The sequence below is a fragment of the Centropristis striata genome, chromosome 20 (genome assembly GCF_030273125.1).
Source record: "Centropristis striata isolate RG_2023a ecotype Rhode Island chromosome 20, C.striata_1.0, whole genome shotgun sequence".
NCBI classification, from domain to species: Eukaryota; Metazoa; Chordata; class Actinopteri; order Perciformes; family Serranidae; genus Centropristis; species Centropristis striata.
In genome coordinates this window covers 16,478,701-16,503,113 of record NC_081536.1, presented here as the reverse complement: position 1 = coordinate 16,503,113, position 24,413 = coordinate 16,478,701, and the positions used below count along the sequence as shown (strand labels likewise).

Sequence of the window (24,413 nt, the reverse complement as noted above, 5' to 3'; positions counted from 1 at the left end):
CAAACAGCACAAAAACAGGAAACACAGCCATTCACTCAGGATACAAGCTACACGTCATTCACTATATTTTTGTAATGAGCCACATGTTAGAAAAATCCATGAATGCAAGGATGCTGATGCCAGGACCAAGAGGTCAGTAGTCATGGTGCAATGTTTCACAAGAACAAACTAAAACTCTTCAAGCCTATCTGTCCTGGGCCTCATGTTTCCCTTCATTGAATGTCCCTCAGTTCAGTCTTGACTCTATATTTACAGGCTTCGTATAAGTGAGATGATTATTGTAGACATACCCGTGTGGTGCACTGTTCATCTGTGACATCAAGGAGAGCAGCCAAATATTATTTCCATAGAAACCTTCCACAAAAGCTGCTGCAAACACTACTGGGTTGTAACCTTCACAAGAAAAAATAGGTGCAGCATTAATAAATAGCGGGGAATATAAAGAATACAATAGTACTATTACTACAATAATGCATATAAATGGTAATTCAGTGCAAATTAATCAAGACCACGTTCAGTGCTTTAATTTGTTTGAAATTAATTGTGCCTAGCTGATAAGCAATGCTCATGTTATCATCATTTTGCATTACATTTAAGCTATGTTACTAGCTTCATTTTTGTTGATGAATACCAGCTTGTTGGACAACCCTTGTTTTAAAGACATTCCAGGTTATTTAACCAATCAGTTATCCGAGGGGAATAACTACTTAGCAAAATAAAAAGCTTTATAGCCAAACTATTTTCTAAGTTTAATATTCAACCAAAAACAATTTGTTAGCTATAGGTAATGTTACACATCCTTGTTTTCTTCTACCCAGCAGACAATGCCAAGGTTCAAGGTTGCATTGCTAGATTTATTTAACCATATCATCACTGTTAAAATAATTGCCTAAGTCATTTTTTGCCTAAATCATCTCCTCATGACGCCGGCCACCTAAGTCAAAATAAAATGTGACTTAGGCAATTTTTGAACATGCCTTTGTGACTTAAGCAAGATATGGTAACACTTTATTTTGAAGGTTTCTACATAAGAGTGACATGAGCATGTCATAAACATGACATGGGATGTGTCATGAACATTAATGACACTTTGAGGTAACATTAATGCTCATGATACTTGTCATGTAGACACCTTCAAAATAAAGTGTTACCATATCTTGCTTAAGTCACAAAGGCATGTTCAAAAAAATTGCCTATACTAAGTAATTTATTTCTCTTAAGTTACATAATTCATACGCAGTGTTATTACTATGCCAATTGCCATCCTTTGTTACATCATTTTTGAGTGAAATTATCAATAAATGTCATATGTTACACTTTTGGTGAAGATTTTTGCGTTTCCTGCAACATTTGAAAAAAAGGCAATTATTAATATTAACAGGGTGACGATATCAACCTTATTTTCACGTATTTTATATAATCATCAAGCCCGAAAAAAGCGTGCACATATTTTGCTTGCGTCATACTCAAATTCAAATCGAAGAAGAAGGTGTGTCACTTCCGGTTGCCATTTCTAGATAGTAACTTGGGAAACGAACGAGCTAACGCTGTTTATCCCATGGTTTATCCGCATAAAGCACACCGGTCACATTTTGTTCCATCCATCCATCATCGTTAACCGCTTATCCGCACTCGGGTCGCGGGGGGCTGGAGCATATAGATATAGACAATCACACTGTCATTCACACTTACGGGCAATTTAGAGTCACCAATTGAACCTCCAATGGATTACATTTCTCTTTAAAGAATATGTAGATGAGTCCAAAATACCGGTAAGTTTTTCCAAACCACTTGTTTTTCAAACATGCTTAATCAAACAAATGTCAAGACAGTCTCAAGTGTAAAGTCAAGCTTCAAGTTTTTCTTTTACAAAAAAGGTTATTCGTGTACTGTCAATTAAAACATTTCAAGTATTATTCGGCCCAAGTGGCCATCTTTTTATATTCCCTCTATCCTAAATGGTCGTTATCGGTGTTTCAAAACAATTGGTCGTCGTTTAAAATGATGTTATCAGCGTTCAAAAACTTAGCTAGCTAACCCCACTGTATTAGCTACACTGCTACGTTCGGTTATTTTCAAACAACATCTTTAACGAGATGCGGTAGATGGAATACCTTTTTAAAATGTTGATTTACCTTTTCAGGAGTCAGATTTCTGCATTTCTAATACTTCAGATAGGGAAACCTGTCAAAACATATCACCTGGACAAAGCTACACGAGGCACCATATTCTGACCAGAAGAGGTAACTGCCACAACACACTCAGCTGAATCCATACATCAACTCTTACAACTGAAATATGTAGTAAGAGTGACCTCTGCATAAATTAAAAAAAAATGTATCTGTTAAATACTCCAAAACTCAAACAATACGTTCACGTTTTAACCAAAATGTTTTTAAAGGTGGAATTATACCCATAACATAATAATAATGGCATCATATTTTAGTGAGAGCACATTTAAAAACATGTCAAAAATAAAAGATGGAGTGTATTTTACTCCACTCAGATTACCTTGCATTCGTTTTGTTGAGTTATAGAAATGTAGCAACACACAATTAATAATTTTGGCTTTTAATCTTTTATTTTTAAGCATACAGTATATTATCTTGTAAAGAACATGTAATATTTAAATATGCAGAAATTAATTTGCACTGATGACTGAAATCCATATATATATATATTGTACTGTAAGTATTAACCACAGCATGATGTGATCATGTCATGTTTTTATTTCAAGTAAGCATATTGTGACTTATGCATCCACGATAGTAGTCAGGTTAGGTTTGCATTGTTGCATGAGACCCTAACCATGAAAGAGGTAAAACTGATCATGTTGACACTCTTGCAATAAATGACAGCGGTGTAAAAGGAAAATCTGAGAGCCCATAGAAACGTCCCAGTTGATAGTGTGGTACAGCTTTCTCTTTCTGTGTGTAGGTGTGTGTTAACTGTCAGTATACTGAGGGATGAATTGTTGTCCACAACAGCTGGCTGGTGAGGACAGATAAAGTGCAATCATAGTAAGCTCAGGAATTGGTGTTTACTTTGTGTGTGTGTGTGTGTGTGTGTGTGTGTGTGTGTGTGTGTGTGTGAGTGTGTGTAGCTGACATCATCCAGAAGCTTGTGCATGAGCAGGAGAGTAGGCCAGACTGGAAATGGATACGATCGATAGCACAGACAGGACAAGATGGCTAAGGAAGAATTATGGTGTCCGGAGCAGGAGATTTGCCAGAGCTTAATTTGGTATCAATGAGAATTCACTGCAGAGTGTAAAAAGCATAGCTGTAGATGGTGTGTTGAGTTTCACAGAGGGCAGATGAGCTCAAATTTTGATGGTGATAAGCAACAAAATCAATGTTTGATAAAGATGTTTTAAAGAGTGAAATAATCTTTAATATAGAGTGCACCTAAACGGATATTCATTGATTGATTTGTTTCTTCTTTTTTTTAGGTAGCTAAAATACATTTTGCTGCTGCCACCATCCAGGCTTCAGTGCTGGTGCGCCTGCCTGCTTCTCCAAATTGGGTCTGTGGCAACCTCTATCTACTGCAGGTAATACACTGACTGAACCTAAATCAAACAACCCTACTTTAAAAAAATGACTATCCCTTTACAGTCTTTGTCACTCAGGACGGATAAGCAAGAGCCATATTATAGAACTATTTCTAACGGCTCAGCCTCTAACTTTTTCACTCCCTTCTTTATTTCCTCTCTCTCACACTCACTTACACATTTATACCCACGGGCACTTGTTGCTACAAGAAAGTCAGAGAAGTTCAAAATATCCTGGAAAACTGATTGTGTTTATGAAATGCTTTTAATAGGCTCAATATAATTTCTTAGTTTATGTATCAAGAAACAAAGAAGAGCTAAAATAGGATCAAAGGAAAGCATGAATGATTTACAAGTATATTGGCTATCCCAAGGAGGAATTAACTTTAATTTGTTGATACATTATATATATTTAGTAAATCCCACATCATCCATGGGCTTTGGCTCTCTTAATTCCCAGTGGGGTCATACTTCCCCTGGGGTCTTCTTGAATTCCTTGCAGAAGAGGATGTTTTGCTTTTTTGATGACTTAAGAAAATATAAGAACCTACTTGCTGACTTTTTAAAAAAACAACAACTTTATTCTAATAACAATGACCTCTTTCTCAAGAAATGGAGATCAAAAACAGCAAACGGCATCCCGTGCATCCAATCGTAGCAGGCAGGGGAAAAAAATCAGTCACGTCAAGCACAAAATACAATTGTTTTCAGTTTTATTACTGATGGTTGATAATTGAAATAGTTATAAAAATACTTTAATCTTAAGCATATTTAGAAACCTAGAAATGTTTGAGTTAAATACATTATACATGTTCAAAAAGGGAATAAAATGGTATTTTCATTGAGTAAAATTTCCACTGCAGATGCAATGGTGAGCAGAGGGAGTAGAAAACGTAACAGAGATTGCATGAGGCAAATTAAACAGGATCTTCCTGCTGCGTACATCTCTCACTGTGTTATTTGATTATCTCACATCCTTATCAATTCAAGAGGGAGGAAGCATTGTATGCCCCAGTGTGTGTGATGCATTGTGCTCAATTCATAATGAATGACCTTACATTCAATTAAAAACACTCTATTCATCACTAGCTATGATTTAAACTTGTTAGTATGGTCTTGATGCCTCTGTCTGACTCAGTGCAATCCCGTCTCGACATTCTCTGTGTCTGGGATGCAGCCTGCTCTCTTTGGTCTTTAATTGCCTTAAGTTCACTGGCCTCTTACAGATACATGACTAGCAGCTTTAAAAAGCACTTATTGAGCTGTAGGTGGGAGAAAGAAGAAGGAAATGTAGAAGACTGACTGGGGAGCTGTGTGAAAGTTGTGGGAACGCCTGCCAGAAGCAGCTTATAAAGCATAGTTTTATAAGCTGCAGTGTCACAAGCATAAATCGTGATGCTCTGAAGTGGCCTTTAGAGGGGGAATAAATCATTGTCTCTCAGAAGACAGGGAAAGTGAATGTGTGTGTGCATACACGCTGAGAATAGCAATAGCAACCTCTGTTTACAGTTCGTAACCAACCATAATTTATAGTGACTTGGAGTGAGGCATGGAAGATTGAAAGCTAATTTTCATTGAAATATTACACATTTGAAAACCTTCTGTAACACATGATTAATTCAATATGTCACCAATGTTTACATTGAAAAAAACTAATCAGGAGACATTGCCAAGTCAACTCATGATACATTTTTATGATTTACATTGTTTCATTATACTTTTTGGCCAACTAATGTAATGAATATTTTGGCATTTAATCTTAATGCTGCTTGGAGAGGATGCGCTTTAAAAATAAATTGTATGCGTCCTGCTGCTCAAGCATAACGACAAACTCCATTACAGTTGTCATCTTAATTAAAGGATGCATTCAGATTACAATGACTGCACTTTCATCTTTCAAGAAAAGTTGATGTGCCATGGCTCAGGGCCAAGTAGAAATCTTTTAACGATTATCCTGCCCATATTTTAAGGAACTAAAGGTTACATAATGCTGATTGCTTGTGTTAATTTAAACAGCAACCTTTGTTAAAATATTTCAACAACTGTAATAATCTATTTTAGTTTTTTTTCTCTTCATAAGTGCTGTTATGACAGGGTTTTTTCCTGTACAGTTTATTGATACCAACTGTCAGCATCAATCCTAACAAAGCCTCATAATGATTGATGAACAAGCTTGCGGAAAATGGCTTTGTCTTGCATAAATTCTCATTGCTAGAAAGCCTAAAATACCAATGTTTTGTAAATTTCTCGTGTCGGATTGTTCGTGGGAACTCAATCAGCAAAACAGTAGGTCTATAGTTTACAATCTGTGGTAAGTAGAATATGTATTTTAAGACTCTAAGGCATGGTTGAACCCAAACATGTGTACCACAGGAATCTCAAAACATCAGAGTCTCAGAGAGCAAGTCATGGGAATCACTCTGTATTTTACTGTGCATATGGGATAGGGTTGGGCTGATAGTCAATGGCATTGTCCATCACCGCTGGCTGACAGTCATCGACCATTGAGCCCAATATCATGATTTAAAAGCGCATGTTTGCACTGGCATTCATTGTGTGTTTAAATAGGAAGTAAGTAAGATTCTGATTTATCAACTTTAAGAGTGCGTCTAAAGGGGGGAGCTGTCACTTTTTCTTAAAATCAAGCTTCAACATTTCTAAAGTAAAAATAGTTTGTACTTTTACGAGCACACTATTTATTATATATTATAATATATATATTATATCTATTTACAGTCTATGGAGCACATTTTTACATTATTCCTAATGGTAAATGTAGCTCCTGTAACAGTTTTTGTGCCAGTACGATTTGACCAGTTTGGATGATGCCAATTAATGCAATTGGGTAGACATATGCCAGTTAGGTAGACATCTCCCAAGCCTAATATAAGAGGTGGTTGGTGGAAATGTTAGCTAAGTTAAAGCGATTATGGATTGTGCTTTTACTTTATTTGAGGTTCACAGACAGACACTGGTCTATTTGTTAAAGAAAAGCTCATGAGAAAGGTTATGATGCTGTTAAACGGGAGAGTGTTTATCAGACGAAGGAGTACACCACATTGATACACTTGTGTGGATATTAACCTCACAGTGTAATTTGCAGCAGCCACTCATATTTTTATCGCTGCACGGTTTTTGTTGGCTCCAGGGGATGATTTAATGATATCCTGATATGAAGGACTATAATTCATGATCAACTCCATTCAATATTGTTGTGCCACCCATACCTCCGAGGTGTAATTTTCTTTTAATGTAATTGTCAGATTCCCTTGCTTGTTATGAGTGCAGGGAATTGTTGCTGGTATGGGGATAGCATCTTTTGGGGTGCAATTCAGTTCCATTTAAAAAATAAAAAATGCAATACTGTTGCGTTTAAAATGATCTGCCTTTTTAAAAATCTATTTTTTTTTCATTACACAATTCAATAAGAGAGAAAGAGAGACTTGCTTTCCAAGTAATATGCGTCATTCTGGCATTTCATTTCTTTTGGAAAATAATTGCTGTCATGAGTACATGATTCAGTTTTCAGTTGTAATGAAATGACTGGCCCCGTTTGTTTGCAAGCTATCGACATTTCAGCGGATTATAGTATTAGTAGCATATTGTTCAACAAAAATTAGAAACATTTCTTGGACTACAGAATTGGCTGTCAAATTTTGTATGTGCAGCCTACCTTTATGTTACCAACATTATTATTTTCACTGTAATAGTTTTCCTTCAGAAGTATTGTGCAGCAGTCTCTCTTTTCTATGTATCTGTTTTATAGTCCGTCTTAAAGCCTTTAAAGTTTAACACATGGCACAAGCACCCAAGCCTTCAGACTTGATATCTGATTGTTAACTGATACATTGAAATACTGTTACAAATGAACACATACATGTCACTCATACAATGTCACCCAAAATCATCTATGTTGTCACAATTGTACAATGTAAACTCACAGTGTAATACTAGCTGTTTTTAGATATTTTTTGCATGATTTATTATTACAGTCATTTACTGATGTGTAAGTCAACAAACTGTTAAAACACAAAGGCAAAGCATGCCACATTTCACATTTTTTTGATATTCAGTAAACATTTTTTTATATATATTTTAGTGTAATATTTACAATTAAAGCCTTAATATAGATGGCCAAAATGCTGTATTTGAAATATATACATAAAAATCTTATTTATAAGCCTCTTCTGTCCCTTTTACAAAGGATCTTTTTAAAAGACCTCCTGAAGTCATTGTTGAATACTGTGTATATAACAGGATTTAGTGAGCTATTGCAGTAACCAAACCAGAAAAACATTTTGAACAGCGTCTCTGGGACACAGCAAGTGTCACACACAGCAGTAAGCGTGTATGTGAAGAAAAAGGGGAACCAGCAGAGAACAAACACTCCCATGACCACAGCCAGAACAAATGTGAAGCGCCTCTCTCTGTACTGCCTTCCTTTCCACTTGCTCACTCTCACGGAGGACTGCGCTTCTGGCTTTGGCGAGGTTTCTCCAGGCTTCACTTGAGCCACTCTGGTTGTTCTCATACCCCTCTTCCTCTTCAGGGAACATAGGACAGTTTCATTCCCATCAGACGAGGAGGGTTCTTCCTCCACGTCCAGCCCGTTGTTCTCTCTACCGTTCCTCTCTTCCACTTCCCTTTCTTCTGTGTCTTTTCTCCCCAGGGGGTCCAAACTACACTTTGTGTCTTCTTGATTGCCATATTCTCTCTGCCTTTCACCTGGCGGGGCTCTTGTTCTTTTCTTGGCAATCAGGTATATTCTCACATATACCATAATCATGATGATGCAGGGTGCAAAGAAAGAGGCAGTGCTGGAGAATATGATGTACCATTTCTCCTCATTAATTTCACATTCAGGGCTGTCTTCTTTACCCTCGTCCTTTTTCATTGTGATAAGCGGAGGGAAAGAAATGATGGCCGCCAGTACCCAAACTATGAAGACTGTGCATTTAATCCTGCGCGGTGTCCTCCTCAGGTTGTACTCAATCGCTTGAGTGATGGACCAGTACCTGTCCAGGCTGATGGCACACAGGTGAACGATGGATGAGGTGCAGAAGAGCACATCCAGAGCCAGGTAGATTTCGCACCACACTTTACCAAAATACCAGTAACCCATCAGTTCATTCGCCAAAGAGAATGGCATCACTAAGGTGGCAACCAGGATGTCTGCACTTGCCAGGGAGACTAAAAACAAGTTCTGAGGTGCTCTCAGCGCTCGGCTTGTGATCACAGCGATTACTACCATGACATTGCCAAACACAGTCAGCAGGATGAGGATACCCACCAGAATAGTCAGAGGCACAGAGGTCTGCACAGTATACGGATGCCTGCCAGGCAAAGTCTCATTTCCGCTGGTGAAGTTCAGACAACCCATCAGGATGAGCTGTGGTGTCGATGATTTTGTCTGAACAGTGCTCTTTTAGGAGGTTCAGAAGCTGTGCTTGCCAGCAGTCTATAAATATCATCCATTCAAAAGCACAGCGTCAGAGAGTTGAGTCTTTTCATTTAGTTCCCTGGAAGATTTTCTTGAAAGAAATCTGTGCTTCTCTCCTCCTTGTCAGTGAGAAAACCGATACCAACTGAGAAAAAGTATGAGAAATGTTTCTTTATATTAAAAAGACAAAATATTAAATGGAAAGAAGGGAACTTTTATTTATTCCCAGTTTTCCACATGAGACAATTTTTAAAATGAAGCTTTTCTTTAAAAAATAATTCTACATCCAACACCGTTTCAGAATAAAAGCTTGCAGTTAAGTCCCTTGGAAGACATTTCATAAAACAGACTTACATTGCAGATAGTGCTGGCTCAGTGAGAGCTTGTCATCTGTTGTGGCTGAAGTGGAGAGTACGTCTTTTTATATGGGCTTGTTCTGACGCTGAGGATCTCTGTGATGCTGGCTCCACTTCAGTGAGATCAGGAATGGGCGGAGTTCAACTGCTGCTGGAGATTTAAAAGCAATTTGGTGTTGCTGTCAGACCCTGAAACCATTGGCTGATTATGACATTAACAATATTTTTTGATTTATAGAAGTAATATCTGTAGTTTATTAAATTACAATGGATTAAGAGTACACTCTTTATGGTTTTGCAGTTCTACTTTATGAACAAATTGTTTAGATGTATCCTAAAAGAAAATTAACTTATAATAACACCTGAATCTGTGGAAAAGATCACAGACATTTACTGAAGAGATCAGTCACTAATAGTGCAGGAGCAAGAGCAGTACATTTACAAGAAGGACAAACTCCCCTTGCACAAGTACAATAAAACACAAGTGCAATACATTGAATCTAATCCACTGAGATATTTTGTGTATAAATTACACAAATAATATTTTTTTGTGTCAGCTACATCACAACATATCTTTTTGTAAAATGCTGAGTGCTAATCTTGATGATTAGGATTTTTCATTGGCTGTCAATGTTTCTACTGTTCATCAAATCATTCTGAAAGTGATCCCAACATTATCATTCACCACTGTTGTTATAATATATATATATAATGGTACATCATATTCTGACTAATCATTCTAGGTAGTATATTTACCCATTTAAATGGTAAATGGACCTGCACTTCTGGCTTTATTGTATGCATTGTACCTTATAAAGCAATTTCAAGCATGCCATGTTTTTATTTTTATTTTATGACCTTATATTTACTCATTAGGACTATAAAGTTTCTGTAACGTTATATATTCAGGTCTTTTAGTGCTTGGAGGCATATCTGCGCTACAACCTAGTCACATTACAGCCATGCCAAAGTACAAAGTCTACTATGTTTTATTCATAGCACAGCTACATAGCAGTATGAGAAAATGATCAGCTGATTGAAGGTGCTATTGCGAGCAGTGCCGCTGGAGGCGTTCATCTTTGTATATGATCACTCCTTGTAATCGCGAGAAATTGTTTCGCCAACTTCCGGTTGGCTGTCTGGAACGCGTCCTGTTGTTCTTTCAGCTGTCCCTTTGGCAAATCGTCGATTTAAGATTTGAATGCTTGCAGTATTTATCGGCGAAAAGCATTTATACTGAGGTAAGATTACACACATTACCCATGATATTTTTGTGCTTGTCCTTAGGCCGCTCGGTGCTAGCATTAGCCGTTGTACGTCAAATTTACCTCGACGAAAGAGGGCCCAGTGATACTGCTAACTGCTTTAGCGTTAAGCTAACGTGAATGTTGTGATATATATCATGTTTTGACTTTAACGTTAGCTTTTGAGTGGCCCAGGTTTTACTTATTTTGCATTTAATACTACTACAGTAACTGCTGTGTGTTTGGATAATTGCTAATTTAAGATATTTACCTTTTTTATCGAGCTCGCTAATACAGCTAACGCTAGTCAACTTTTCTAGAGAACGCTCTGTTTTGTCAACACACAGATGTCGGACGACTTGATGAAACAGTTGAGCAGCTACAAAGCCCAGCTTCAGCAAGTAGAAGTTGCCTTATCAACCGACCCAGACAATGAAGACCTCCTTAAACTACAGAAAGACTTACAGGTTTGTGAATGTGTTACATTGAAGTGATTCGCACAGCACATTGTTTCTCATTGTTGGATTCGCATATAGGCAATAAACGACTTCTGGGTAAATACTAATATAAAATGAATATAATTTCCTTGATACCATGGGTTTTCAAAAAAACATTCTTGTATTGTAAAATATAATTTTCTGCATTTTACAAATGTAATTTCTACACTCTGTGTTTTAAGGTATCATGTTCGTTTGCCTATGTGTATTATAATCATTTTCCAAACCAATTTATCCGTCTAAATCGATAACCCTGCATTGTGAAGATGCAAATGTTCCTCCACAGCTTTATTTAAGGACAAGTCAAACCATGTTTGGCCTCATTGAAAATATCCCACTCCCTTCTTTTTTTTTTTTTTTTTTTTCTTTTAATGTATTTTTTTGGGCTTTTTCATGCCTTTAATGGACATGATAGTTGAAGAGAGACAGGAAACGGGAGAGGGGAATGACATGCAGTAAAGGGCCGTCCGATGCGGTACTCGAACCGGGGCCAGCTGCAGCGAGGACTGTAGCCTCTACACATGGGGCGCCTGCGTAACCCACTACGCTACTGACCACCCGCTCCCTTCTTTTAACATCACCACTTGTTGTTAACAAAATGTTCCCCATGCTCTCCACTAATGTCTGTTTGTGTTCCTACAGGAAGTCATCGATTTAACAAAAGACCTCTTGACATCGCAGCCTGCTGAGAGTCCTTCCACCACCAATGGCACAGACACAGTGCCCCCGAAGCATAACTGGAAAGTTGGGGAAAGATGTCTGGCTGTGTGGAATCAGGATGGACAGTGAGTGTCACCAGCCTCTTTTCATGAAAACATGACGAGCCTTATAGAACTACAATTTGAGTCTGATTAGCATTGTGGTCTTACGGATTAGGTTATGTCCGTCCATGTTAATTGTTTATCCTTGGTCTACATGATTGTGGGATTTTGGACAAAAGTATCTTACTAAATATAGTAAGATAACAACTGTGCAACCAACATTCTCTGTGAATGATGCATTTATTTACAGACAAGACTTAAATTAAAAATGTTTTTTTTTCTATCTCAGTGCATTTGCCCAAAAGTGTAGAGACCAACTTTAGTTTTATGCTTGTTGGCCTTATCGGGAACAATAGTCAATCTGTGGAAACTGTATAAACCTGAAATAGATTATTGTATCGTTGTAGATTATTGTATTGTTGTAGAAAATGTTCAAATACATATTCACATTCATTTATCATTAAGAATTATATATTAGCCTAAACAATGTTTATTTAGTAGAGCTTGAGTATTTGGCCCATACTCACCTGCTTACAGACGTGATTCTTTGACAGGGTGTATGAGGCTGAGATTGAGGAGATAGACCGGGAGAACAGCACTGCAGCTGTTACCTTCGCTGGGTACGGGAATGCTGAAGTGATTTCTCTGCAGAACCTCAAAGTAGCAGAGGAGGGGAAACGGTCTGACGACGAAGGTCTAAAGCCAAAATCCAGGTATGAAAAAAGTTTGTTCCACACACATTATGTGCATACACAACCAACTTGTTTCATTCTGCTTGCATGCAACATCAACAGTAATTCTGGTGACTTTTATTTCTAGTTGACTGATTAAAGAATCAGCACCCTGTGTCCACCTGTGAAATAAGTATCTCCCCTAGTGTGTACTCTTTAAACATAGATCTCCTCAACAGAGATTACTTTAGAATTTCAGTTAATATATAATAGTTGAGTTTCTCAATACTACCGCTTTATATATTTCATGTTTATGGTCATATGGATCCATTAATGCAGAGATATACCATATGTTGGACTCACAAATGTTATTATTTCATAATCTTTGTGATTTAATTAGTACATGATTGAAATGTGTCTTTTCCTTTGTCTGCATTTCTAGGAAAGAGCAGATAGCAGAGCAGAGAGAATATAAGAAGAAGAAAGCTCAGAAGAAGGTACAGAGGATGAAGGAATTGGAGCAAGAAAGGGAGGAACAAAAGTCAAAATGGCAACAGTTCAACAACAAAGCCTACTCAAAGAACAAGAAAGGACAGGTAAGTTTTTTTTTTTTTTAATCTGATTTTTTTTTTAGATGCCTAAATCTATTTGAGAGTGCTGGAAAACCTATGTTGCATTGAGGAAACGCAGTAGACAATGGCTGGTTACTGTAAATGTTTTTTTTAGTATAGTATAGTTTAGTATATCGGATTAAAACCTTAAACTTAAGTATGAATGCAAACATTGTCATGCATCTCGGCAAAGATGTGAAATTAGATATTTTTGTAGAAACAGAGATAGGTTTTTAGCCATTTCACCCACTAGCTCATCACCCCCATGGTCATTGACACTGCATTGCATTTTCCAGCATGGCACATGACCAGAGGGCTAGTGTACTTGAAACTAGTTGCATACTGTCCATAAATTGCTGTGGTGAGAGAACATATGTAGTGTAAAAGTAAAGCTATCCAGTAATCCATTGTTATATATTTTAAATCATTCATCTTGGCATGTTTTGTCTTTTTCTAGGTAAAGAGGAGCATATTTGCATCTCCAGAAAGCGTCAATGGAAAGGTGGGAGTGGGAACATGTGGTATTGCAGACAAACCAATGACCCAGTACCATGACACATCAAAATACAATGTCAGACATTTAATGCCACAATAACCTGATATATTCTGTATATAATAATCCACTGTATACAATCTGTATCAGTGCTTTCCATTGTGTTTATACATAATTTACATTTCCCAAGTAAAGAAAGCTTTGAAAGGAATTGCTTGTGCACCACTGTTTGAAATATTGATGTAGTTTTCTTATATATTATCTAGGTACAGTAACAAAAAAAATCCAAATAGAGGGGCTTTTCCCTTCACCTGAACAAGGGTCACCTGTTATGTAAAAGCAGGAATTGGTGTTGTAGAAAAGCTGTAGAATTTGCTGTTTGTGTCCAGGTTCCACTGAGGCCAAATATCTTCATGATGAGTATAAATATACAACTACAGATTTGGTTTGTAAATGTAAAGCAGGATTTTAAACACTGGCCTGGTGGGGGAGACTATCGTCAAAAATTGTGTTGATTTGACATGGCTGAATTTACATTTTAATTTCTGTGTATATAACAGTGAAATAAACATTTGTTTTGTTTTCAGTTTTTTAAATAATTGCTTCCACCTCATTTTGACTGTTTTGACATATTTTCATTGTGGCTCTGTCAGGTCCTGTAGGTGGCAGTAAAGACTTGTACCATTATTAATAAAACAAGCAGCATGCTGCAACTGTAAATACAAACCATTCCATTTTTTTTCATCAGCTTATCTGGGGCTGGGGGAAGCAAGCTAAGCAAAAATTTTTTTAAGGTGTCCTTTTCCCAGCAGCTTTCCTGTTTTCCCAAACATACAAGCTATATGATCTCTCCAGTTGAGCGTGGCCAAAAAACCCCTAAGGGGAGGTGCCCAGGAGGCATCTTGATCAGATTTGGGAACCATCTTAACTGGCCTTTTTTGACATGAAGGAGTTGCAGCTCTGCTCTGTGCTCCCTCTGGATGTCTGAGATTCTCACCCTATCTCTAAGGCTCAACCCACAAATGCTATGGGAAAAAACTCATTTTGGCCATTTTTTTCTGTGACCTCATTATTTAGATCACTACCCAAAGCTTAGACTGTAGGCAAGGGTCAGAACTTATATGGACTGTTTAATCAAGAGCAATAGCCTCTGGCTCAGCTCCCTCTTCACTACAATGCTCCCATCACTGTTGACGCCACAGCAAACTGCCTGTTCATCTCACACTATTTGAGTGAAAAAGACCCTGAGATTGAGCAGGAACTCTCAAAACCGCTTCCCCAAATCAGTCAGTCATCAGTTTTGGTTGACATTTTAGACTTTATTCAGGTGGTTTCATGGACGGTGTTCATCAAAGACCAGATTGATTCTTACTTGTCAGTCTAATACCATTCAACCATATTGATTATTATAACCTGAATGGTAGCCTTACCAAAAAAGACAATGCTGAGTTATGTCAGGGTGGTAGAGGTTTATTAAGATTCCAGGGACAGTCATCAGGAACTGTAACAAAGTACTAGCAGGGGACCAGCAGCACATGTTTTGCAAAATAGTCACCTTGGATGGCTGAATAAGCACACAAAAACATTCTGGGGTGTGCTTTGACATACTTCCTCAATGAAAGTCTTCTTCATAGTGCATTTTATAGTTTCCCAAACAGGTTGGGGGGGGGGGAAGACCTGTAACAAGGAGCTTTGTGCAAGAGTCATATACCCATGTTAAGACACAATTTGGTGGTGATCTCCTTAGGACTTGGACCAGAAAAATGTAGATAAATGGTCATATTGAAATGTCTTATTTGGTTTTCATGGATTCTAACAGGTCAGCAGTGCAATTCTATGTGTCAAATATACATTGAATTATTAATGGGAAGTCTCCAAATTTCAAGGATTTGAATGTGTTCTTTCCTGCTACAATACAAAAAAGATACAGTATTAAACATTAAAGTATAAACCAAAATTAGTATTCTGTAGTGTTTATGTTCATGCTACAGACATTTTTAAGACTTGTCATTTCAAAGCACAATACAATATGATTAGACAAGCTACATTCAATACACATGCACCATAGCTTTTTAAAATCAATTACAATCATTGTTACTGCTGAATATTAAAATCGATACCACTACTAGAGCAAGTGGATATCTAGCAAACTGCAATTTGGTGTTGGACGGACAGAATAGTGTGCCAAACATAGCCAACATTAAAGGATACGATAAAACTAGATGCTTTATTGCTTTGAGCCTTGTGCTTGGACAAGTGCAGGATAGCTTATTACTGTCTAAATGAAATTGAATTTGCGCACAGTGTGAAAGAGATGTGGCATTCTTTAAACAAAACATTGAACAATGCATTAAACATATAGCACTGCATCTGTGGGGATTAACTTTATGTCATGTCATTTGGTGAACATAAAAAAACAAATCCATGGGAAAGAAATTCTTACATTTTTTTGTTCATTCAAGCATGACCAAGACCTAGCTAGAGAAAAATTAAATATACCAAAAATAAATACTATAATCATATGCAAAATAAATTAGAATAACAAGGGTGGACAACGCCACCCGTTTGGATATGACTGTATTTCAGTCAAGAGAAGGGACGCCACATGGATCAGTGATGGTTGTGGGTCCTAAAGCAGAGGTTATAGGAGTGTAATAAACATTTTGGAATGCAGACACTGTAGCCCTTGCCACTGGCTTGTACACTGACAAGAAGTGCTGTCTGGATATATTATCCGGAGAGAAGGGGCAATGTTTTTACAAGGCAAATGGAGCAAACGTTCCCAATGGTGAGCTTCTAGCTGGTATTGGGTTTTTAGTGTTTTTGCTGGTTTTCAGAGGATCAACTTGATTAAAGGTAGAGTTTCCCCTTTAGTGTTGGACACTCGTGAGATCGTGGGTCCTCTACAGGGTCATTATTGAGTGCAAGTAATGTTATGGTTGATTCAAGCTGGTAATGAATTCAGGGACATTCAGGAGATTGGTTAAGTTAACTCTGAAAATGAGGAAACCGTATATTGCCAGAGAAGGTAAATTTGAGACTGTAAGATTTTCAGACTGATGTAGAGGAGTTCCTTGGCTTTTGGAACGAGACATTTTAAACTTTTAGACTGAGTTGAACTTAAGGCTGGTTCTCGGGGTGGAGTAGACGTTTCATTTGTCAGGTAAAGGTGGGATTGAGGCTGGTTCTTCTGAAGACGGTTAACCTAAACTGCAAAGGTATAATGGAGCTGTAGGCTGGTACTTTGAAAAGGTGAAAGCCATAAAAAACTGCAGCTGAAGTGAATGTATAGGCTGGTGTTTTAAGCAGAGAAGGCCAGTTTTAGGCTGCATGTGGAGTAGCCCTCGTCACTGGCTGAGCTCTGCCGGCTGCTGTGGTCATCTAGGTCACTTGCACCACTGGTGCTTACACTGTCCATTTCTCCATGGGAGAACTCAGTGCTTTCCACATCAACTTCAATCTCCTCTGATCAGAAACAAAACACAAATAAATACAGATTAATTTTCTGTTTTATGCAAGTCAACATTTTTTTAAATTGTTCTTGCCCAAGTGTATAAGGTGACAATGATAGTACAAAAGGCGGCCACTGGATATGGGCTCTGATTCGCACACTGACCTCTGTCAGACTCTGAGCGGTCAGAATCCATGCGGGACCCCAGGCTGTCCGTACGGACCCTCTCCCTGTCTCCATGAGTCTGCAGCTGAGCTAGCTGCCTCTGCAGATGCCTCTGCTCCCTCTCTAAGGTCTCCAGCTGGTGCAGACTCCTTCGGTCCATCTCTTCAAGTTTCTGAATCGTGGGGAAATGCACAAGAGTAATTGTATAGTTGTTAGATCATTTAGTGGGTGCTGTGTGTAACATTTGGTAGTTACATGGAATAGTTAGCATTAAGTAACACCATTATGACTACACCTCTCTACACGTTTCTCATGATTAACATACTATATGCATGAGGGGATGGTGAACTTGTCATGTGTGCAGTGATGTGATGTTAATTTGTAGTTGTTGCTGCTGTCAAATGTGACGCCCCCCTGAGCCTTCTAATGAAATATTCAACACACAAGGACAGCACATTGCTGTTTACATTCTGGAGGAATATCTGGTGTCTCTGTATGTGGGGGATGTAAGTGAAAGATGACTACATGCAAAGGGCCAAGTAATTGCTTTATGGCTTTCCATATAGAATTTAATAGAAAGGTCATCTTGTCCTATTTTTTTGGCAGAAACCGTAATTATATGCCTATTTAGATCTGATTTGTTAGTTTAAATTTGTTCAGCTAGGGAATTGATTTTAGTTAATTTGTGGCTATCAATAGTAATTCTAAATTACTGTTTACTTCAAACACACACACAAACCGTTCACTTAAAGTACGTCCAACAAGCTAACAAATAACCAAAGTCCTGAAAATGCACTATGAACTGCAATAATCTTTGCACCAATCATCACATCTGATCATGCCATAAATTAAAAAAAAAAGATTCATGATACAATAGTAGCAAAGTACTAGCATTTTGTATGCGAGCCAGCTGAATATGATTTATCACTGCTGGAATAACAACTGTTGTGTTTGTACAGCTGGCTATAACCACACAAATTAAGACTTATTACAAGTTGCAGAAATGGCTGACAAATGGAGTTGGTATTTGTTATTTTTTTTATTACTCAATTTTAATCAATTCTGTAAAAATAGAAAAGACATAGTGAAAAAAGACATTGTAATGCTGTATTGTATCTGTTGCCAAGCATGGTTCATTTCCTCTAATGTCTCCAATATTCTCTAAATTACTATGCCTTTGGGAGATATTTGTTTGAAGACTTCTGCATAATCAAAAATGCAGTTAAGTGACCGTTTTTTAAAATGGAGTTTGGTACAGTTATGCAAATGAGAGTAGCACTTGTTCATGTTTTTCCTGTCGCACAACACAATGTTGGCTTCCTGCAGCCATGAGCCTCATGCTGCCTGTACCTGCTTCACCCTTTTACTCTCCTACACAACCTCTGCTTCCAAAAATACATCACAGCAGCATCCAAGGGGCCACATTTCCTGGACTTAAAACAGGCAACTCCAAAGTCAACAGTTGACCTCATACAGTAGGTACTTTATCCATTACCCCCCACTGTAATAAACTCCCACAGACTGCTGCTAGGATTGCTTTCATATTGCAGCCTTCAATCAACCCTCAACTGCTTCCCCCTGCTGGAGCCTGCAGACTAGGCTTTAGAAAATCCTTTATTTCCCCAAAAATATCTTATCTGGCTTAGACCGTAGCCATCAGGGGAGCCAAAGTGTTGAGTCTTGGATGCTTTGGCGCTACAGATTAATTTGTGCACTTCAGACATACTCAGTGATCCATTTAGGCAGGCAGTTCTAACAACCAGGACAGATGTGGTGATCTTAAGACTAATGGTCAGTGAAGTATTCACATTATACAGAAGTGTAAAAGACACAGTGCCTAATTACAGACTCGGCAAGGCTCAAAATCCCTCAAAGGGCAGTTCTGATAACAGCCAGTTAAAAGGGGAAGAAATACTGAAATAACCAAGGAACAACGATAACATCCCAGTGCTGAGGCCAAAGTGCCTGTGATTGCATTTGATCTAATGGTTCTGAGGAAACTGACGACATGGAAGTGTCTGCAGAAAACCCTAACTTATCTGTTGTTGTACATAGTCAATTTCTCAAAAAGTAGACTTTTTCCTGAGTATATGCCGTGTCGGCCATGATTACAAAACATACAGCGCTATTATGTCTTTGTTGAACAGACACACCAAGAAATGTATAGAATTTCAAGGTTCAAATGGATTTCAGGCCTAATATTGAGCCGCCCGTGTAAACAGTGGAGCTGCACTGTGATCAAACCCAATGGACAGTAAAATATCACAGCAGCAGCTTGTACCAGCGAGAAGAAAACACCAAAACAGTGGGCCACCAAATGTGAGAGCAAAGAGACTTAAATACAATTTAGTTCTAAAAATAAAAGACAGGATCAGTCTATTGACTGGTAGAGCTTTTGTTAACCATCACTATGGATTCACACTGGGTCTCACATAGGAATCAGATGGGTGCTAGAAGCCTCTGTTGTACATCAAAGTCCTCCTCTGTAGTACTGCAGATCTATATTTGCTGTCAATATGACATCAATTGTTTTTTTTACTTAAGGGAGCAGTCGGATATCTATTCTCGGTATATATCAGTCATGGACGCACATTTTATTTTGATTTGTGAGTGTAAAACTCAGTTATGTACCAAAAAAAAATCAGCATGATGACTGTTATGTAATGCTTCTACTTTCCTAAACTGGCATAACTTGTGGCCAGTCAGGAAAAAGAAGCAGTGTGGATACTATGTTATATATGTTTACGTCATTACTGACTACAACCCTTAATCCCATGATTGTACCATACTACAGGGGTTACCACACCTTGATATGTGCTTTGGCCTTATTGAGCAGTCCCAGTGTTGTGTGCCGACTGCACTCTGGTCCCAGAGGGATGAGGGACTTCAACCTCTCCAAACACAGGCGGAGATGTGCTCGTCTGTGGAAAGAGACACAACCAAGATGGTCATCTCTCTTTAGAGACAGAATACATAGAGTAATATGCATTATAGGACAATTATACGGACAGAAAGATTAATTTCCAGACTAATGTATTATTGTCCTCTGTACTGATCCTGATTAAGTCAGATTATAATATTTCCTTTTTATCCAATCGGATTAGTGTTGGAATATTAAAGGCAAACTACTATTTGAATGGTCCTGATCAATCCTAATTATGATTGCATTAATTTATCAGTGATGAGCAATCAGTCAAGGTATTCAGGCACTTGATTTATCTGTTTATCCATTTTGCTAGTTAGCTACACCATCTGACTCCTGTGCAATTACGTATGGATCTGTCTGGCCCCAGATGTGAAAGCTGCTGAGGTCAGCTCAATACTGTTTCTGATCCACCAAGGCCTCTGGGCCTGTGGTCTTAATGCATGCAAAAACTGGCAAAGGACATTCACTCTCCTTTCAAATAAGGGAGTAAAATGTAGGTCAAGTTGTGATGTCATCTCTTCCCTCTGCATTGGCCACCATTTTGTAATATCAAATAACCCCATAAAAAATAAGCCTTGCTCTTGAAGATGCTAATTTTCCTCATCACTTGCTGCATCTCTCAAACCAAGATTCTCACATGCATGGTTTGCTTTTGAAGATTAACCGGGCATTTAATTTTAGGATAGATGTGTCCTGACATTTGTGTCCTGCTCAGAGCAGAGGCTGCCTCATCCTGGAGCAATAGAAGCGAGTTACTGTTAGATATGCGTCTGAGAATCTCTCAGGAAGGAGCCCTGTTGTCTGGAAACAGACGGTTCCCGTTTGCTGACTGGAGAAATGTCTGCATGTCCTCGAGGAACAGTGCTGCTACTGAGGCTGCATTACACCTCGTTTTTATTTGCCTTGCAAAATGTACTCTGCAATTGTACACAGTAGGTTTCCAAGTTGTTGATAAAAATAAAGTATTTTTTAAGTCCTGTGATGATAATAAGCTGATTTATAGGCCTGCAGTGTATCTCATTTTGAAATGGTATGCACGAAGATATGCAAACATGGCAGAATGGAGAAAGCTTGTGGTTTATCAGCTTGAAGCTCCATTTTGAGACAGCTGGCTCTTGAGATAGACTCCCTGTGTAGCTCATTTGCTGAAGCAGTTAAAATGCTGTGGATATTCTGTCTTTCTCTCCTTCTCTGTGTGACTTTTGCGCATAACACATACAACTAAAGTGAATTGAAGATGACTATCCACAGTTACAAGGTTTAACTATCTTCAAAGTGTGCTTGTTCCATGTATCTGCAGTGTAGTCGACATCTCAGGAATGACTGTTTTTGCCATAACCATGCATATAAATGACTTCTTCGGTCTGGCTTTACTCACCTATTTTTTTCCAGTTCATTGTGTGCTGACCTGTTGAAATGATAAATATAAAAATAAAACGGTTATACAGGTCTTAATGATGCAAAATACAACAAATTCTACACAAATCAAATCCAAAAGTTATATAAACTAATGCTGCAATTATAGAATAATCATGCCACAATACTGGTGATATGATGATCATAATGATTTTATTATAGGGATTGTGCATCAGGGATGATTTAAAATGTATTTTCTAATCCATATATAAATGAAGACAAACGTCATTAATGTCTACTGTATTTAATTTTAGCTTTTTCAAGACATTAACCTACCTATTGTGAATATTGTCCAATTTCCTGTTCTTGAATTTACGCTGTTTCTGTTGATGTGCAGTCTGGGTTGCAGGGTATGTTGAAGCATAACCATGCTCACATTCTGGTGATGAAAAGATCAAGAGGATTAAAAAAATATTGCCCAGTTTTTACAAATGTGCTACAAGCAAACTGCTTCACAAGGGCTTGGATTTGCATAATAGATGTAACCTTATTTGACCTGAATTCAGAACTAGCCTACATTTAAATGTGTGGCCTTTGGCAATACATCCATGGAATAAACCTAAAATAATGAATTCAGTGTTACAGACAGACAACCCTTCTTAGATAATGCTATCATCAATAAACCCATGCATTATAGTTTTCTAAAACACATTTCTAATCTAGTTTCCTTACTGTCCCATAAAAAAAGCCTACAGTTCCCATGAACCCTCCGTCCCAGTAACATAGGACGTCAGACGTAAACTTGCGTGTGATTGGCTATCAGCAGTGACTCTCGCGCTGGAACATGTGTGCCGACCAATGAAAACTTTACAATTTGTTCCATGTGGAAACCATGTGAACAACACATACAAGGAAGCAGCAGCTGCTTCTGAAAATGATAGGTGGGCTTTGAATTGGGAATGTTTAGGCGAAAGAAACTCTAAATCGCAGTTTGTATACGCAAAAGGGGCCCTTGGATGCAGTTTTGTATTCCGTGGATGCGAAATTTTAAATGGGATAAGCATGAGATGAGCTGGATAAAAGATTAAATCTGAAATTAGGAGTCTCAAACATAAATATCTCCACAAGTTAACCTAAATGTGCACATATGCAATCATATTTAAAATAACTAAGGAATCGTGCTTATTCAGTAGTCTCTAATGGTCTGCAAAAGAGAGGTTTTAATGGGAGCAGAAGATCATTTAGCTGAAGACTATTGTTGCAACAAAATCTCTCCAGCGATGCAGTTGCTTCCTGGATTAAAAATGTAGGCACATTATCGACCCCTGTTCATTTTGTAAATGTTTGGTCGCTTAGACTACAGTTTTTCAGTATCAGGTAAAATATCATTGGCTGCTGTCTTGCCAGCTCATCTGTCCACTGCGCGTCTTTTGTCGCCTTCGCCTCTATTGTTGTCTGCTCGGCGCATTACGTGTTAATATCCCCTACTGCCCGTGTTTACTTACTTCCGTTGTTCTTCTCGATATTTTCTATGTAATTTGCTGCATCGAGCAGCACTTGCACGTTCTTCATGAAAGTGCCGATTTGGTCCATTGCGGAACATTTGGAGTATAAAACGTCGCTGAAAGAATAGTCGGACAAATCTCCGAAATCCTGCTGGTCCATGGACGCATCAGACTCCGACAGCACCTCTTCGGGTTTCAGCTCGCTGTGCTGTCGCATGTACTTTACCATTTTCACTTTAGGCTTTTGTGGGGCTTTAACAAATAAGCAGCGCTGAAATTGCTCTCCTTGTTCCGTCTGTGCACTGAGCGGATGACTGAAATGAACTAGGCTCGATGGAATTGCAGTCCTTAGCCTCAGCCACTTGCCCTACTTGGTGGATAATCCCTCCCACTAACGCATGCACATTGCATTCATTGTCAACTGTGCCATAATAAATCCTCATTATCAATACTGCAGGAGAGTAACAAATAACACACATAACGCCTGCTTTTATTTGCAACAACACTGCTTTATTCCCCTTGACATTAACTGAATTATTATGACAAATAACAAGCTTCCTTTCATGTGCACACAGCTGTGTCTGAATGTATGTGAACAGACTTTAGAATCAGAAAGCATTAAGTCCACAGATAGACTAGTATTAAAACAAATCAATAGTGCAACCTGGGTATCAGAGGCATAGGTTGGTGTCTGGAGTTAGTGATTTGCCTACTCCTCAGGAGTGTTTTCCCATGGGTGTGAATGCAAAACATTCATATGGTTTCCGAGGTAGTTCGAGGTCATTTGCCTTTCATAATCCTATTGTTTCCTCCTATTTTTTGGCATTTTTTTTAAATCTATTGTTTTCCAATCAGCTCCTCTGGGTGTGTTGTATAGTTCTCCAGTTCTAAAACAATCTAAACTCATACAGATAACAAGAAAGCAGTGAGATTATGTCAGAATAAACAGGGGCAGCTTAAACTCAGTGGACAAGATAATTTACATGATAGTGAAAGCAGCCTTACTTTGTAATCTTTTAAAGCTTCCTGTCCTTTGGAAAAACTAACCTTGAAATTTGGTTTACTTCTAGCTTGATTTTCCACTTCTGCTGTCCCTTTTGACTGATTAAGAAGTCATTTTTCCCCCACACTGTGAGGGATGGAGGAGGACAGAGGGGAAAGGGCCTGCCTTTACGAGGCTAGCCATGCGTGCAGGGCTGTGTTGTGCCTCTGAGACAATGGGTGCAGATGGCTGGCCCGCTGCAGATGTGGCCAGGCCTGTAACGGACGCCTGTGAGAGAGCACACCCTCCCATGGAGTCTATTTCAGCTGCCTGGCAAGGCCTGACACACACAGACAGTCCTGGTCTGAAACAGAGACGACTCTTTAGTGGCTAAAACAGGCT

The 24,413-nt window shown here is 38.4% G+C and overlaps 3 protein-coding genes and 1 long non-coding RNA gene across 4 annotated transcripts; 2 read left to right on the top strand and 2 right to left on the bottom strand.

Moving 5' to 3' along the window:
* Window positions 1–1,576: 1,576 nt before the first annotated feature.
* On the top strand, window positions 1,577–3,230 carry LOC131993610 (uncharacterized). Its single transcript, XR_009396330.1, has 3 exons — window positions 1,577–1,772; window positions 2,144–2,243; window positions 3,104–3,230. It is a non-coding gene; the product is annotated as an uncharacterized LOC131993610 (long non-coding RNA).
* Window positions 3,231–7,727: 4,497 nt separating this feature from the next.
* Window positions 7,728–8,933, bottom strand: LOC131993605 (alpha-2A adrenergic receptor-like). Its single transcript, XM_059359589.1, has one exon. It carries the CDS (start codon window positions 8,931–8,933, stop codon window positions 7,728–7,730), a length of 1,206 nt encoding a protein of 401 aa, XP_059215572.1.
* A 1,499-nt stretch (window positions 8,934–10,432) lies between these two features.
* On the top strand, window positions 10,433–14,208 carry smndc1 (survival motor neuron domain containing 1). The gene is made up of 6 exons (XM_059359590.1): window positions 10,433–10,590; window positions 10,941–11,060; window positions 11,733–11,875; window positions 12,406–12,564; window positions 12,965–13,118; window positions 13,591–14,208. The coding sequence occupies exons 1-6, from the start codon at window positions 10,435–10,437 to the stop codon at window positions 13,726–13,728; spliced, it is 870 nt and encodes a 289-aa protein (XP_059215573.1). The 5' UTR covers window positions 10,433–10,434; the 3' UTR covers window positions 13,729–14,208.
* A 769-nt stretch (window positions 14,209–14,977) lies between these two features.
* On the bottom strand, window positions 14,978–23,365 carry LOC131993607 (max-interacting protein 1-like). The gene is made up of 6 exons (XM_059359591.1): window positions 23,030–23,365; window positions 21,861–21,963; window positions 21,547–21,576; window positions 20,049–20,163; window positions 17,243–17,414; window positions 14,978–17,091 (listed from the first exon to the last, which is right to left on the bottom strand). Exons 1-6 carry the CDS (start codon window positions 23,256–23,258, stop codon window positions 16,928–16,930), a joined length of 813 nt encoding a protein of 270 aa, XP_059215574.1. The 5' UTR covers window positions 23,259–23,365; the 3' UTR covers window positions 14,978–16,927.
* Between the last annotated feature and the right edge of the window lie 1,048 nt (window positions 23,366–24,413).

What these genes read in the sequence shown, in the direction of transcription:
- LOC131993607 (XM_059359591.1), bottom strand. Translation starts at nt 23,258, where the DNA reads ATGGTAAAGTACATGCGACAGCACAGCGAGCTGAAACCCGAAGAGGTG. An exon ending in TATCGAGAAGAACAACGGAA is followed by an intron (nt 21,964 to 23,029) that starts GTAAGTAAACAC and finishes TTTCATCACCAG; the next exon opens with AATGTGAGCATGGTTATGCT. An exon ending in TTGGACAATATTCACAATAG is followed by an intron (nt 21,577 to 21,860) that starts GTAGGTTAATGT and finishes TCATTTCAACAG; the next exon opens with GTCAGCACACAATGAACTGG.
- smndc1 (XM_059359590.1), top strand. Translation starts at nt 10,435, where the DNA reads ATGATCACTCCTTGTAATCGCGAGAAATTGTTTCGCCAACTTCCGGTT. An exon ending in AACTACAGAAAGACTTACAG is followed by an intron (nt 11,061 to 11,732) that starts GTTTGTGAATGT and finishes GTGTTCCTACAG; the next exon opens with GAAGTCATCGATTTAACAAA. An exon ending in CAAAGAACAAGAAAGGACAG is followed by an intron (nt 13,119 to 13,590) that starts GTAAGTTTTTTT and finishes GTCTTTTTCTAG; the next exon opens with GTAAAGAGGAGCATATTTGC.
- LOC131993605 (XM_059359589.1), bottom strand. Translation starts at nt 8,933, where the DNA reads ATGGGTTGTCTGAACTTCACCAGCGGAAATGAGACTTTGCCTGGCAGG.